General features: G+C 42.7%; 1 protein-coding gene across 1 annotated transcript in view; it reads left to right on the top strand.

Moving 5' to 3' along the window:
• Positions 1 to 13,533, top strand: part of syt3 (synaptotagmin III) — a 50,974-nt gene extending 37,441 nt beyond the window's left edge. The window contains exons 9-12 of the mRNA XM_070551385.1: positions 7,518 to 7,689; positions 8,285 to 8,414; positions 10,906 to 10,999; positions 13,307 to 13,533. Coding sequence (XP_070407486.1) covers positions 7,518 to 7,689; positions 8,285 to 8,414; positions 10,906 to 10,995 — 392 coding nt within the window. The 3' untranslated portion in view covers positions 10,996 to 10,999; positions 13,307 to 13,533. The remainder of the gene's footprint in view (positions 1 to 7,517; positions 7,690 to 8,284; positions 8,415 to 10,905; positions 11,000 to 13,306) is intronic.
• Positions 13,534 to 16,493: the final 2,960 nt, after the last annotated feature.

Genomic DNA, 16,493 nt, shown 5'->3' with positions numbered 1-16,493 from the left:
AATGTGATCAGACACTTCGCTGCCCTTCTCGAGGGCCGTCATGTCGAAGTTCACACAGACAACCGGGTAGCGGCAGCCTACATAAATCGCCAAGGGGGAGTTCGATCCCTCCCACTGTTGCGTGTCGCCACAGATTTACTGTGTTGGACACATGTCCACCTGCTGTCCATCAGAGCCATCTACATTCCGGGGGTACTGAATGTAGCGGCAGACATCCTGTCGAGAGGGGGACCCCGCGACTCCGACTGGCGTCTACATCCTGCACTGATATCACAGATCTGGATCAGGTTCGGGGAACCGTCTGTGGATCTGTTCGCGGCTCGCGAAAACGCTCAGTGTCGCCTGTGGTTTTCCCTGAGTCCCTGGGACGGACCCCCGCTCAGGGCGGACGCCTTCTCACACCAGCCCTGGCCTCGAACGCTCCTTTACGCGTTTCCACCAGTCCCTCTGATTCCCCGTCTCCTGGACCGAATTCGGTCGGAACAGCTCTCGGTGATTCTGGTGGCTCCCAGGCGCGTGTCCGCGTCATGGTTTCCGGACCTGCAAGCGCTAGTGTCCGGCTCCCCGTGGAGGCTCCCGTGGAGGGCGGACGCCCTTCTCCAGGCGGATGGGATAATCAAACATCCTCCGGAAATAGGCCAAAGGCTGTGGGTCTGGCCGCTGAGCGGTCACGCTTAGAGGCTTCTGGGCTGCCGCATGATGTGGTGGCCACGATTCAGAGTGCGCGGGCGCCCTCTACCATTGCCTCTTACGCTGCTAAATGGGCAGCTTTCCAGAACTGGTGCGCAGAACGGAATGTTCAAGCGCTCTCCTGCCAGCTGGCGGATGTTCTATCGTTTTTGCAGATACTGATGGACAGGGGCCTCGCATTCAGCACTGTTAAGACATATGCTGCAGCTATCTCATCATGTCATCAGGGTTTTGGAGATAGATCTGTTTTCAATCATCCCCTCACAAAACGTTTTCTAAAAGGTGTCAGAAGGAACAGACCTGTGTCCCGCCCGCTTTTTCCCCAATGGGATCTAACGGTGGTTCTGCACGGCTTATCTGAAGCTCCATTTGAACCCTTGGACCAGGTCTCACTCAAGTTCCTGTCACTTAAAACTGCATTGCTGCTGGCGCTAGCATCAGTTAAGAGAGTGAGTGACCTAACCGCCCTCTCAGTGGCTCCCGCATGCCTCAGGATCCGGGAGGATGGCGGGTCTGCTGTTTTATGCCCCAACCCAGCCTTTGTGCCCAAAAGCATTAATGCTTCCTTCAAATCCAGGTCAATTTCATTGGCTGGACTTTTTCCTCCTCCCCATAATTCTGAGGAGGAGGCGGCTTCTCACCTTCTCTGCCCGGTGCGCGCGCTTGCACGATATGTGTCACGCACTTCAGGGATTCGTCGCTCACAAAACCTGTTTGTGCACTACAGGGAGTCTTCCCTTGGTCAGGCGCTGTCGGCCCAGCGCCTTTCATGCTGGCTGTGTGACGCCATTTCCCTCGCTTACACATCATCAGGGCGGGATCCCCCTGAGGCACTCAGGGCTCACTCGGCCAGAGGGATTTCCTCTTCGATGGCGCTCCTCAGTGGTGTGTCAATGGAAGACATTTGTCAGGCTGCTTCATGGGCTTCACCCTGTTCCTTTACTCGTTATTATTTACGAGATGTGTCTTCAGGTTCCATCACTCGTTCAGTGCTTGGACCCCAGCAGGCTAAATGAATGCTTATGGCACCTCATTGGCCTTGCTGAGATGGATTTTATCCTCTTGTGGATGATGTTTTTTAGTGGGGGCCCCTCTCTTATCGTGCCTGCCTCAGTCTTTAGGCCTGGTCTGAGGCTGAACGTCCCCCACTAGAGGAGATTTGATTGGGTGTGTCCATTGGTTGTGTTAACCAGTGGGGCGTAAACCCATCCAGCTGCGCCTTATTCCAATAGCAGCTAGCTTAAGGGCTAAGACTAGACGAAATAGAACGTTGGTTACGTATTGTAACCCCAGATTCTATGAGTCTAGTCGCAGCCCTTAAGCCACTGGCCCCACTGGTTATGATGGGAATAAGAGCCATTGGAGGTGAGCAGTGGGGTCACTGCGGTTATATACCACGAGGGGGCCCACTATTGGTGGGCGTACATTTAAGCTCTTCATGATTGGCTGATGCGGAGATCATCCTTCCAATAGCAGCTAGCTTAAGGGCTGCGACTAGACTCATAGAATCTGGGGTTACAATACGTAACCAACGCTTTGCGGCGTTAGCGCGGAGCTTAAGCGCGCCCTCCTTTGTGTTTTTTCCAGCATCTGCTGCCGGTGTCTGCAGCTCCGCTGTCTCGGACAAACTAAACACTCCTCTCACTCAGCGCTGGGTTTACTCGGCTATTATCCGACATTGAAGCCCAGAAACTGAGATTTGAACCGCTCAGTAATGTGTTCATGACTGAAAGAAAAAGTTTTCCAACTAACTTCCAGACAGAGCTGATATAACTCCAGTGAGCAGCAGCACGCAGAAAATCATCATGACTCTGTGGCAGTGGCGGATTTAGCAATTTGGGGGCCCAAGGCAAACACAGACATGGGGCCCCTTACACTAAATTTTCGACAATCTTACCTTTAACTGGATTTGTGAAACTCCCCTCTTCTGACATGAGTTATTTTCCCTTTTTATTAGTCCTCCTCTTTTTTCCTATATTTCCCTCCCTTTGAGTGCTTTCAATATTTGCTCTGCTTTCTTTTTCCTGTCAGTGCTCCTGTGCTTTATTTTTTCCTTTTTTCCATTTTGGTCTATGTTTTCCTCCCTTTAAATATTTTCCATTGTCTTTCTGCTTCCTTTTGATGTTTACATCGAAAAACGACGTCACTTTCAGAAGTGAAAATAAAAGCTTTTATGAAGCACGCTGCTTCTTTCTCTTATTGGAGCCACAAGGATAACTCCATTTCATGCTTCATGTTTTGACTATCACTTTGAATTTGTTACAAACGCTCCAGCCTCTCTTCTTCTTCTAATTTGTGGTCTTATGGCACTTGGCAACAAACCATTTGGTGCATTACCACCACCAACTGGATTGGAGTGGAATTACTACCAATCACTTCATGTTTGTGCATCGCCATCTTAATAACCCTCTTATGACCATAATTATAACAGGGCCGCCTGGTATTTTTTAATCTTATGGCTGTAAAATTGTAATGAAAAGCGCAAAGTGTGATCCATAGCTTCTCCTTTTTTCAGAACAATCTCAGAGTTTAGTGTATGGTTTGTATTTAGAATTTATTTCTATTAAAGCCTTTAAAAAATCAGCTTCAAAGTGAAAAAAGCAAAAAAAGGATTTGATTTTTTTACATTTATTACTGAACAGGAACTTCAAAATTACTGGGCAAACTATTTGGAATGAACAATTTAAACTTTGAACTGTAATGCATCTATTCTTAAAAAAAGTGTGAACCTTGGTATCTTTTTTAGCAGTTTTTAAGACAATTTATTTTTGTAAACTTGCAGACGTTTTTATTTGATGTGGTAGACCTTGAAGCAGTTTCTCTCCAGCTGCAGGCAGAGTCCTGCACACCTCACACCGCCATGGGGTGCTTCTCTTGCACACTGTGCACTGCTATACCAAAAACTTTTGTTTTTAGCAAAAATAATTATTTATTGTAAAGAGATAAACAATGCTGGAATGAAGCTGAATCTTACAATTAGCAAATAGTTGAGGGTTGTTCAAATAAAAAATAAAAAATAAAGACAGAACAAACATTCATACCCTGGTTCACTGGAGATCTGTCCTTCTTCGTGGTCACTGTCTTCAGATATAAGCCTTCTGGCACACCTGATAGATCGTGTTGATTTTCTTTGAGGCATTTCCATAATTTCATGCCGGCTTTTTAGGCTAATTAGCTTCCCCGTTCCATTATCCGCTTTCACTGCGACGCTGAGCTCTGCTGTGCTCCGTTTCAATCAGGCTGTACAGCAGGATTTCCCCTCGTAGCTATATTCTTCATAACTCTGATTGCTTCATGCTATAGATCGTTGGAAAGCTGCTTTTATGTACTTTTAGCAACCGTTGAAATTTTTCGAATCTAATCAGCCATTCAAAAGTTATAAAATGAAGTATTTGGGATGGCAAACTCAGCCCGTCTCTGAATCTGTGTTGTATATGCACGAAGATTTGTTGCGCTCAAGACAGGGAATGCCGGTGACTACCGTAATGTATTGTATATGCACAAAATGCCCCATTTTTAATCTTTTCAGCACTTTTCAAAATTTAATGATATCTTGAACGGTTCCGGAATTATGGCAATGAGAATTGCACATGTCCATGTCCGTCTGCGGCAACAGGTTGGTAATAAGAATATTGTGGCATTAACAGAGGGGTGCTGGCGGTCAGGGCTAGGGGGGCCCCCCAACACAAGGGGGCCCCAGGCGGCCGCCGACCTATGCCTAATGGTAAAACCGCCACTGCTCTGTGGCTGCTGTAGTTTTTCTTTTTCCTCCCCGACACACAACGTGGTCAAGCTGCTCAGACATGTTCATCAGCACAAACCTATGTGAGCACATGCTGTCATCTAATGTTTTCATTATTATGATGAAGATGAACAAAACAACAGGAGTCTCCTCCTCAGCTCAGAGCTCCTCAACCCCATGATGCAGGTATCTGGCTGGAACAGGTGAGCATCACAGTAAATCAGTGGAGCAAACTGAGCTTTAAATATTTAGGTTTTATGCTCTTTTTCTTCTCCAAAACATGAAAGATAAAAGGTGAGATTTTGCATTTTCATTTAAGATAAAATAATATTTTTATTTTGTTGTTGGCCCGTGAAAAAAGATTTAACCTACAGTAAACAGGAACTGAAGAGGCTGCAGATACATGAATAGAATAGAAAATCCCTTTATTGTTCCTCTGTGGGGAAAGCTAGCTGTCACAGCAGCGATGGCACATATTACAGGAGAGAAAAAAAAGAAAAATTAATAAACAAGAAAACATAAATCCTGAATAGATTTTAAAAATGCTGAATATACCACAAGTAACGAATACCACTGATGTGTTTTATTTAAAATGTACTTGCTTGTGTGTAATTTGGTTATTCCACATTCAGTGTAAAAGCAAAAATAAGTTTGTTTCCAAATTAAAAGGTTCAAAATTGCATATATAATGAAAAAGAAAAAAGTGCTAATTTGCCGTCACTTTTTCAAAATATTTGAAGTTTGGCCGCAACTTCGTCCCAGATTTTCATTTCGTCCCAGTGTGAATTTGAGTTTGACACCACTGTGGTAGAGCATCCGCCTTGGGACTGGGAGGTTGGGGTTCAAATATGGTTGGGTCAAACCACAGACTTTAACCCTCACAGGCTCAAAATAAGTTTTGATAAAATGACAAACAACCAAGTCCTTCAGGGGTACTTCTGAGTTAAAAATGCTCATGAAATACGTATGTGGAGTAACCAGGTAGGTAGGTTTTAACGTTGCTAATCTGCAGTGCCTGCCTCCAGAGGGTTATAAATGAAACCCAATGCCTCCTTGCTTGACACTCAGCTTCAAAGAGCTAAACCACCAAATAGTTCCCGAGCGCAGCCACTGCTGCAGCTCACCACTCCCCACGGGGATGGGTCCAATGCAGAGATGTAAGTTCACCAGTGTGATGATGATTAATGGGACTTAATCGCTGCCATGAATATGATGTCGTAATTTCTTAAATAAATTGTAAGCTTCAGTGTTTCATAAGTGATCTGCAATATTTTTCTGCACGAGTTTTGCAAAACACATTTTTCATGTTACAAAGAAACTGAATCATGCATTTTACAGAGTACAACAAGTTGCGTTTATGAGGACATGAGACAAACTAAAGTCCTGAAGTGTGGGCTAATTTAGCCAGGCACTTCCCATGTTAAAGAGTTTGGGCAGGAAAATTTTTATCGTGAACACAGGACTCTCCGTGCGGACGGTGCGCACCGCAGCACAACCCATAATTATTAATACATGTTACGTTTTGTCACCAAATTTTTAACAAAGCTGAAGATGCCTGCTTGAATGTTTGATTATTGCCTCATGATATGTTTTTATTGCATCATTTAAAAGGACAGGCAGTTTTGCCTTGCTTTAACACCCCAACAGTCCGTTTTTAATTCTTGATGTGAAAACGAGCAGTTCTCCCCTCCCCACCGCTACAAACCAGCTGACCCCATTCTAAAGTTATATTTACAAGTGTAATAGCATGATCCTGAGGTCTGCATTCAATTTAAGTTATTTGTCCCTCGCCATTCAGAAAACGCTTTCTCACTGTCGACTCTTGCAAAATGTTTTCAATGTACATGATATGGGACAATTCCAGGAAAATACAAAAACAGCATTTACGGGAATTTTCTGCCCTAAATGAGAAACCTATGGCTCTGACGTGTAAACCAATGTAAAGCGTTACTGCTTCTATCCAGATATGTGACTTACGGCTCCAGGTCACCAGTCCAGAGAGGCTCATGATGCAAATGCAGTATTCTGCCCACAAGGAGCACAGAGAGCTGAGCGACCACCCTGTTCGGAATCATTTTAGCACCAACTGGCTCAAGAAAATGATTTAAAAATGTGACAAAGTTACTCAATGTACCTTTAAAATGATTATTGACAAAAGTGTTTCATCTGCAAATATGGAAGAAAAATCTGCCCAGGTTATGGAATAATTGTGGTTATGTTGTCAAAAACATGTTTCATGACATGAGTGCCTTACAAATGTTCAAGCAGAATTTTGGTTGATTTGGGGATTACTGAGGATAGTTAGAGAAGAAATCTTGAACTGTGAGAACCATTAAAAAAGTGTGAAAAATGCTGAGGAAGAAACATTCCAGGATGTGCTGGGAATATTCAGACTTTGACTAAATGTCAGGTAGATCCATAGCTTGTCCATTTAATGAACATGGCTGCACACTAGTTTCAAGCTTCTGGCAGTCAAAAATCCATCGGCGTAAACCAGCCAATCAGCATGCAGATTATTAAATTATTGACGTCCTGGCTGAGTGGGTTGGGTACACCAGTCTTTCCGTTACAAGGCTTATTTATGGGTTGTTTTGGCCTTTTATCAGGGCTCCTGGGCGCTTGTGAGCCCCAACAGTGTTTATATGTTTTATAGGGGCTTAAAGAACGGTTTGCAACTGTAGAAGGACTTGTTCTAGACCCTCTTTAAAAGACAATCTGCTGTTGTTGATGTATTTTAGGCCAAGTCTAGAGTAAGAGTTTACACAGGAGTATTGTACGATGCCGGACTGTGTGTGTGATTCCTCCTGGCTGCTGCCCCTCAGCTGCACATGTTGCATGCAGAACTAAAGTGATTTATCCAGTGCTGCTTTTCTCTCTTTGTGTTTCTAATCCATCATAGCCAGGATGGCTCGATTCTTATGGCTTTTATGTGTCACAGATGCAGATACCTGGGAACTCTTATCTCACACTCTCTGTTTCTCTCTCAGTCTCCAAGTTCTTTTTCCACTTTTTTTTTTCCTAATTCTGATCTATGTCTTCCCTTTGTTGCCCCTCCCCCATCTTTGTTTTGCTGTCTTGGCTTCAGACCCATATGTGAAGGCCTCTCTGGTATGTGATGGCCGAAGGCTAAAAAAGAGGAAGACTTCCATTAAGAAGAACACCCTGAATCCTACGTACAACGAGGCGTTGGTGTTTGACATTCCCAATGAAAACATAGAGAGCGTATCCATCGTCATTGCTGTGATGGATTATGATTGGTGAGCAAGCCGAGGTGTTATTTTATCTTTGCATGCTTCAGGCACTCTTAAGAACAAACTGATCATTACCGCCAAGGAGCTGTTTGTCAAACGTTCTGTGCATGCAGCATGATGTTGATTTTGGGCCGCCGCTTTTCGATGGTGTTGAGGATGTGTTGAACATGTTGGCGGTCCCTCTCAAGAGTCAGCCTCCTGGTGAATGATCCCTGTTTTACATAGATGGCACCTCATGAATAAGCATGATTTATGCTAATGGAGAAGGAAGATGTGCAGCCCTGCCAATATTTATCTCACCGTCGCTTGCAGCAACACTTGGCTGGTTTATGTGTTTGTGTATAAACGCGCCGCCTCCCTATTATGTTGTGCAGACACGCCATTTGGCATCTCCATAGCTGTGTGCTGTTTGTCTGCTTCCCCTTCAGTATCAAGCTTTTATCCATAGCTGTACTTCCGAGCTGCTATTCAGTATCCTTCCAAAATCCCTTTTCCCAAAGCTCAAAGTTGATAAATGAGCGTGTTTTTAGCAGCCCTGACTTTGCTCTAACCCATTTTTATAAATCCCTGTCCCTCTCTTCCTTCCATCACTGTGTGTCAGCATCGGTCATAACGAGGTTATAGGAATGTGCCGTGTAGGCAGCGAGGCTGACGGTCCCGGGAGGGAGCACTGGACGGCCATGCTAGCCAATCCACGTAAACCAATAGAGCACTGGCATCAGCTTGTTGAGGTGAGGTGCATCGGTGTGATCTTCTCCAGTGTACACATTTTTCTGTCTCATTATTCCCACGGTGCTCAGGATGATACCCAAGCTGACGCTTGTCTTACAATATGTTTCAGTCCTAGAAGCAGCATCGTAAAGATATGAACAGTATCAGGTTTTACGCTCAAGTCAAAGAAAAAAAAGAGTAAACGATGTATTACATTTAGGGTCAATATTTGGAGTTATGACATCCAAAACCCTTTAAAGGTGTGGAACACAGAAAAACCTTTTTCAGTTGTCATTTCTGATTATAATTGGTCACTTTGAGGTTTTCATGCTGGCTGAACATGACAACAGTCTCCTGAACCTGTCTCCTGCATTAGCTTCTAATAGAAAATAGACGGTAAAACTCTAGGATTAAAAAATCCTGACAGATCCACGTCACACTGTCTCTTAATATTTATGGACTTCCCCAATACGGTTGTTGTTTGTTTAGCATCCAGGAAACAGCAGGTAACGTATCGGCTAGTTGAAGCTAATCGCTAGCATTAGCAACTTTACCACACAGCAGTAGCTCCTCCATGCTTGTGTTATTTGTGGAGATAAAACATCAGCATTGTAAGTCACTGGTAGACTCACGTTGCGGTAATCAAATCTCAGGTGACATATCCAAATGCCAGGAAATAAGACTCTAAATTATGTTGTCTGAAGCTCAGCTGTGATGTAGCTCAATTCTAGTTCGGTGCACCGGTATATATTTTCCTTCCGACTTACAAGGTATTCATTCCTACTAGAGACCACTGCAAATGTATGGACTAAACAAGTGAACCACACCTTTAAATCCAGCTCAGATGAGTCACACAAAAGCACATTAGGGTCACTTCGAAGGCGAAAGAAAGAAAGAAAGAAAGAAAGAAAGAAAGAAAGAAAGAAAGAAAGAAAGAAAGAAACAAACAAACAAAGAAACAAAGAAAGAAAGAAACAAACAAACAAACAAACAAACAAAGAAACAAAGAAAGAAAGAAAGAAAGAAACAAACAAACAAAAGGAAAAGTTTTGGCAGTAAAGTTTACAGAAGGTTACTTACAGACTGGTCCAAAGTATGCTCCAACCAGCTTTATTGGTTCTGTCTTTTCTTATTACTGTAAGAGATGATTATGAGTGGCTTTACTGAGTAAACTGCAACAAAAAGACACATTTTCTTAAAGGCAAATATGATGTTCCCTCCAGCCTTGACAAATAGAGATGTATATATTTTATTATTGTTTTCTAGGAAAACTCACCCTGCAGCCTAAACAGTTTGAAAGCCAGACACGAGCCACAGTCATTTTTATTTGAAGCCCATAGAAGTCTCTATAAATTATTTACACAATGCATCATGGGTATCGCAGGTCTTTGCACCAGTTTCTGATGCCCTCTTTAAAATCTCAAATAAAACTATATTCTTTGGAAATTTTCAACATTTCTACTCTGTTCTGGACCGACTATATTTTGTTGTTTTATCTGCACAGAAAATCTGTCTCAACTCATTGTTTTTACTCGTGATGTGTAACGGACTAATTACTCAAACTACCCAGTTTATTAATGGTTCTTGTCAAAACAACCTAGGTCACAGGCGTTATTGGTTTGAGACCGTTCTGACTGAAAAACAGCTTCATCCAAAGTTAGTTTATGTAACAAAATCCTCCGGTAGCACCACTTCAGTCGTATTTAGTTTCTTATAGTTTGACACGGTTCAGGGAAATGGACACTCACATAAATGAGGCTACTTCGTTAAAGTCTAGTGTGGTGTTAACATAAACAATAGGAGCATTTTAAATGTATCTAACGGTCAACCATCACTACATATGCCTTCTCTGGGTTTTTATTTGCGAATAAAACATCAGTGTGTTGACATTTATCCATTTTTGCCTGGAATCTATGCCTGATTTGTTGGTCTTTTTGCAGTTTTACCATTTATGACTGCAGGGTTAGAGACAACGCTGAGGAAAAGACAAATGTTAAAAATTCTTCTTTTACACGTTTTGATGGCCAAAGGCCGTGGCTTAGAGTGGTCCCCTCCAACAGGAAGCTTTAATTACAGACAACATGTTCGTTATAAGCTGGGAGATTATGATTTCCCCTTTGCCGTAACTTTGGAGACAACAAAGTTAAACTAATGTCGACAAAAAAAAAAATGAATCACATTCTATCTGTTGTATCACCTTCAGAAGCCTTAGAGCGCTCTTTAATGTAAATAAAACTACAAACGGGTGGTTTTGTTATATTTAGAATGGCTAAAGTTAGAGTTGTTGCTTTTGGGATTCATTTGAAATAACAAAACTATTTTCTCTCTGACTGGTAACAAATGTAAAAATGTATAAATGATTGTCAAATTATAGGTGTTCAAAAGGTATTTTCACAGAATAAACTAAATATCAAACATGTTAATTTTGCCACAAGCTTGAAGAGAAAATCTGTTATTGTTTTGTTTTGTTTATTTATTTTCTTTCTTTGTTTTTTTTTCTCTTTCTTGCAGGAAAAAGCAATTGCAACATTTGTGTCAAAGAGTCCTGCAGCATCCTCCCCGAAGCCACATATTGTGGTGGACAGCCCCCACTCTGATTAAAACAGTGAGTCTCTTCTGACTTTATATGTCAGCTGAGGAATATTCTTTCTTCTTGGTTAGGATCTTTTTATATGAGGTCTGCACAATATCTAGAAATATTATTGTCACTGAAATATTAATATGTGAAATGTAAGGATAGCGGTAAATGACAGACCCAAACGGCATACGTATGCTCTAAATGGTCATTGCCACATCAGATGTTAGTGGCTGAAATGCAAACACACACTCACAGTGCTGTTGTCCAGGCAACAGATGAAAAAAGAGGGTGTAGATTTATTGCATTGGATATTTTCCTTGTTATGTTCATGACTGTTGTAATTGGATGATTATTCTGAAGACTTACGGTGCAAAAATGCCATGACTTCATGGGAAAGTGGACCATCCTGGACTAACGCAGATATGTCACAAAACTAACTATTTGTGCTGCATCAGCACTTGTCAGACAAATGCCAAAAGTGGTTTGTTTATGGTTTTGAGATTTAGGAGACATTTTGTTCTCAGTAATGCCTCATGTGTATGCACATGCCTGCTATGGCTTCATGCATCTGCTAAAACAGTTATTGCTTCAATTTTATCAAGCTATCTGCAGCTAGCAGGATTTCTCCAGACTCCTTTAATGGATAAATGGAAAATAGTTATTTAATAACAAAAGCAATAACCGCTTAGCCCTCTGGAGGCAGGCGTTGCAGATTAGCAACGTTAAAACCTACCTACCTGGTTACTCCACATACATATTTCATGAGCATTTTTTAACTCAGAAGTACCCCTGAAGGACTTAGTTGTTCATCCTTTTATCAAAACTTATTTTGAGCCTTAGAGGGTTAAGGGGAACCAGGCATCATGCTGAAATCAGAACCTAAAGGGATACTTTGCAACTTCTTCATTTTTTTGAATCATTTTTGAGCCAGTATGTGCTAAAAACACCTTTACATGGTAAATGAAAGGCCATCCAGCCCTTATCGCCCCCATGTGGCCAGAATATTCCAAATGCAACCTCTGAGGTGCCGGTCCGGGTTGGAAAAAAAATGTAGCTGGGTTACCTGCACATGTTGCAGTCTGCTTCCAGCATGTTTTCTGCATGTTTTAGATCATGAACACAGCTGATTTGTTTAATGTGGTGATGAATCACCCCTGTAGACACTAAGGAAGGCTGGGAGACTTTTCAGCTGTTAGATTACGGTTTTCCTTAGTGGATCCAAAATATCTTTTATTAAATGGATTGATGCAGAACTTTGCATTTTATAGAGAAATGCAGATAATTGATTTCCCTATTAATTGTTAAAGTATTAATTTCGTGTAGCAATGATGTAATCTCACCTACGGGTGGGCTTAGCGTGGGACATTCCTGATTCATTAGACTTGACATTCAGAAAGACTTCTCTTCTGGTTATTTAAGGTCACTGCTCTTAAGTAGCCCAGCTAGCGACACACCTTGACCTGTTAGCCACGCCCAGTTTCAAACTTAAAAATTACACTGATGTGTTCCAAATTCAGCCTGAACAAAGGCGTTAACCTGGAGACTTGTGTTTTGTGTCCATGTCTGTTCAGCTTTCACTTATGAACCATATTGCCACATGCCGTAGTTTAGAGGGCAGGAATGGCTTTCTTTACTGTTCCTTAAAGGGAGCTCTCCTGGGATGCTGGCCTTCCTCTATTCAGGGAAACGGTTTCAGTTAAGAGAATTAAAAAAGCTTAGAGTCAGAAACGAAATGTTATCTTGTCATTCTCGTATCGCCTGGATCCCGTATCTACCCACTAGAAATGTAGGAAATAAAACCACTGACATTATAGTTTAACATTTCTGCACTCGGGAACACTACAACGTGTTTAAATTGTGCTTCAACTAAAACATCCCCCAGTTAGAAGTTTAGTTATGCATCATTGTCAGTTTTCTCTGTGTGTCCCTGTAGCATCAACACTGACCCTGCGTGGGTATTTTTGTGTTTCTTATTAAACCCTATGTGTTAATGTGTGAACAGAGATATTCCTTCCAGACTTTAAACACAAACTCTGAGGGGAGGATGTTGGGCCTTGGACTCTAAATCCTGCACACGTCCACTTTCTGTGTGGCAGAGCCAATCCTGTCAGATTAACACAGGAAACCAGTCAAGTCCTAAAAAGCATGACCAAACTGTGAGCGCGCGATAAAGTGGAGGCAGTCAAGTTTTTAGATGCTGGAGCTCTGAGGCACCAGCATCTGTATAATCTAGATCACTTCCACTGCTGCCTGCTGTTTATATATTATCTCGTCCCCCACTGTCTCACACGTGCTTAATCTGCCTCTCCTTCCTCCTTTTCCCTCTTTCCTCAGGTCATTATCATCTCAACGGCTTCAAACTTTCCTTTTTTTCCTCTCATCTGTGAATAATTCTCTCCATCAAAGACGGAGACACGCGGAGACACTGCTAGTATCCAGCCGCTAGTGCCGTTTTGCTCCTGCTAATGAAAAACTCCAACTCTTGTGCTGTCTTTACTGAGCTGGAGAAGAAGGGGGAAAAAATCATCCATCACGAGTTATGGGTTGATCGTCAAACTGCACACGACACACACACGACTGAACCAATAGAACTGGTGTTACTGGAAATTTAGCAAGGAGACGCACACACACTTCTAACATACATAAATACACAGAGTTTGTGGAACGTGTGTAGTTTGTGTGTTCTTCAGATTAGTGTATTTCATCTAGAACTTTTATTTCTAGAAAACACGAAGAAGAGGAAGAAGAAGGAGAAAAAAGGATAAAGAAAGCCATCACAGAATGGTTATTTCAGTCAGGACCAAAGTTTCACACTCGTACAGACTACGAAGACGAAGTTGTGTGTCAGGAGTTTTCTTTGCAGCATTAGTTTACAGGAGATGCTGCGCTGTACAGGAAAAGCATCTGACCTGGTACCTAACTGGACAAAACATCTTTGGTGGATTCTCCAAGCCAACTGGACCCCTTCTTCTGGGTGTGCACCCTCTGGTTTCAGAGGAAAGACGACAGTTGGCCGTTATTGATGTCAAACGAGTGAAAAATGAGGACAGACTCACTGGTCTCAGCATGTCATGCTACCTTGAAATGTGTCCCTCTTCATCACGTTCCGTCCCAGTCCTGATGGGTCTCATTAGTATTTTTTTAATTATAATTTTACGCTCTTGTGTGTGTGGTAGAATGCACAAACATCTAATAGGAAGGAAGCGCATTCATGCCGTCCACTGAGGATGAGATGGTGTGAGCGTCTGAGGGACCTGGACAGTTAGATCCTTCTCGAAGGGCCAGACTTTTCCTGATGCAGGACTAATCAGGTTTAGTCAGACCTGTGTTTGGAATTGGACCTGCACCTGCTGGAGAGAGGATGTCTCCCGCAAGGCACCGATGTCACCACCCTGTTAGTTTTCTATCATTCCAGGACTTAAAGTTTTGGTTTACTCAAGAAAAAAAAAAGAATATCAAAACGGAGTCATTGCCATGCTTTAAATGATATTTTATTTTTTGTCTAGAAGCCTATATCATGTACCTGACAGGACTCCAGAAGGACACACACGTCCGCGTTGCTCTTATTAGTGAGTGTTTCTGTGTTTGTGGGCGTTTGTTTTGTACTTGTGTGAGTGTGTGTGTGCCTGTGAGTCACTGTGACCGTGTGTGTGCATCACACATATCTGTGCTCGCCTCCTTCTGCATCATTTTTCTGTCTTCACACCGAAATGCGGGCATCCACGAACTAAAAAAGCTTGTCTTAGAGCCAAACCTGTCTTCTGTCTCGTGTCTTTAAAGGGAGCCATTCAGTGTGTGTGCGTGGGTGTGTGTGCGTGTGTGTGTGTACTACTTGTGCCTCATTGCACTAGGTGGGAGAACACTGTCTCTCATAGACATTGGTTTTTATTGTCTATGTTGTCTCTGAATCAGCAACCCTCCTCTCCTCCTGAACCCTTTGCCTGATGTAAGTAACCGTGTTGATCGTGTACTCCTTCCACTAAATTTGTGTACTGTATGTTGGAGGGAACATCCAGATGGGACTGAAAATGACAACTGCTGGTGTGTTTTGCTTATATTTGTTAGAAGAAACTCAACGGTTAAGAAAATCAACGGTTAAGAAAAAAAACAACAACTAATAAAATAAAAACGTGTCTTTTACAGCCAATGACAAAATTAGATCCCCGGAAAGAAAGTCAGCAGGGAGGAGGCGTGGTGACAAAGCAGGCGCCTGGGATTCCTGCCCTTGCCGTGTAAAGCGATACAGACGTACAAAGCCATGCCTGTCGCTGCTAATATGACTGGAACCTCAGCTAAACAGTACTACACCTCACTACAGCTGCCGCTAGTGTTGCCACTTTCCTGTAATCCTCTCACACGCTAACACACTTTTGCACGGGAGTGTGTTTGGAGAGGGGAAGCTGGCTTCTTTCTTTGTCTCTGGATCAAACAAGCAGACACACCAGGTTACGCGCTGTATTGAGACAGATGCGGGATGATCGATCAGTTTGTGTAAATCAATTTCCCATTGATTTATTGGTCCAGAGGTCCCTTTATTCTCCTTTCCCCAGCTTTTTCCTCCCTGCTCGTGTCGACCCCGTTTAGCTCTCATGTTGTGATATATTACAAAGCTCATTCCCTTCTTCTCTTCCTCCCCCCGTCAGCAATCCCACCCTCACCTTTTTCTGTTGCGTCTGTCCGATTACCGTCTGATTACTCATTTTCTCCTTCTCTCCTCCAGCCATCCTCCCCCTTTCCCCCTCGCTCGTCCATTTCCCGCTCTACTTTCCTTTCTCCCCCAGTCCTCCTTCCAGCTCCCACATCCCTCCATCTTGTCGGCTTTCTTTTTCTTTGCAAACCCACTCCTCCCATCACCTCCCCACCCCCCTCTTGCTGTCCCCTCTTGTTCGTGCAGTCCTGAATGGTCACGGGGAAACATGTTTGCATGCTTATATTAACATGAATGATGTCAACTTGATGCAAGAAAAATTATATAAGTGATGCTTTGAGCAAAATCTGACGATGAACTTGATACTAATACTACTAATGACGACGCAAACGAGACCTAGGAGTTGTTTGTCTTTGTTGTCGCAAACAACAATGATGAATTGTTTATGCTGTGTTGCTCTCTCTCAAATTGGTATTCTCTTTTGATTTCTTTTGGATTTTTTTTTATATGTAACTTATTCAAGAAGTTTACTTTTTTATTAGTTAATGGTGAGAATTTGATGGAGGGATCCAGTCGGGGTGATTGTTTCAGTCAGGTTCGATACTTCAGGTAACAGGATGTTGGTGAATGTGTAAGTGACGGTGTGGCTGAAGCAATCATGATGGAAATAAAGGATATGTAACATCCAGTCTTGTCGTTCTGACTTGTTTTCTGACTGTGAAGGGAAGGAGGACAGGAAATGGGAGTCGTAAAACACCACAGGCAGAAGTTTCTTTTTTAATAAATGCAACATTCCAGACTTTCTCTTCTTATTTGACTCCACATGACGATGCTCTTCCTGCAGAGGTGGCCTGAATCTAACGTTTTAAGGCA

The sequence above is a fragment of the Nothobranchius furzeri genome, chromosome 5, assembly GCF_043380555.1.
Source record: "Nothobranchius furzeri strain GRZ-AD chromosome 5, NfurGRZ-RIMD1, whole genome shotgun sequence".
NCBI classification, from domain to species: domain Eukaryota; kingdom Metazoa; phylum Chordata; class Actinopteri; order Cyprinodontiformes; family Nothobranchiidae; genus Nothobranchius; species Nothobranchius furzeri.
This window is presented reverse-complemented; position numbering and strand designations above follow the sequence as displayed.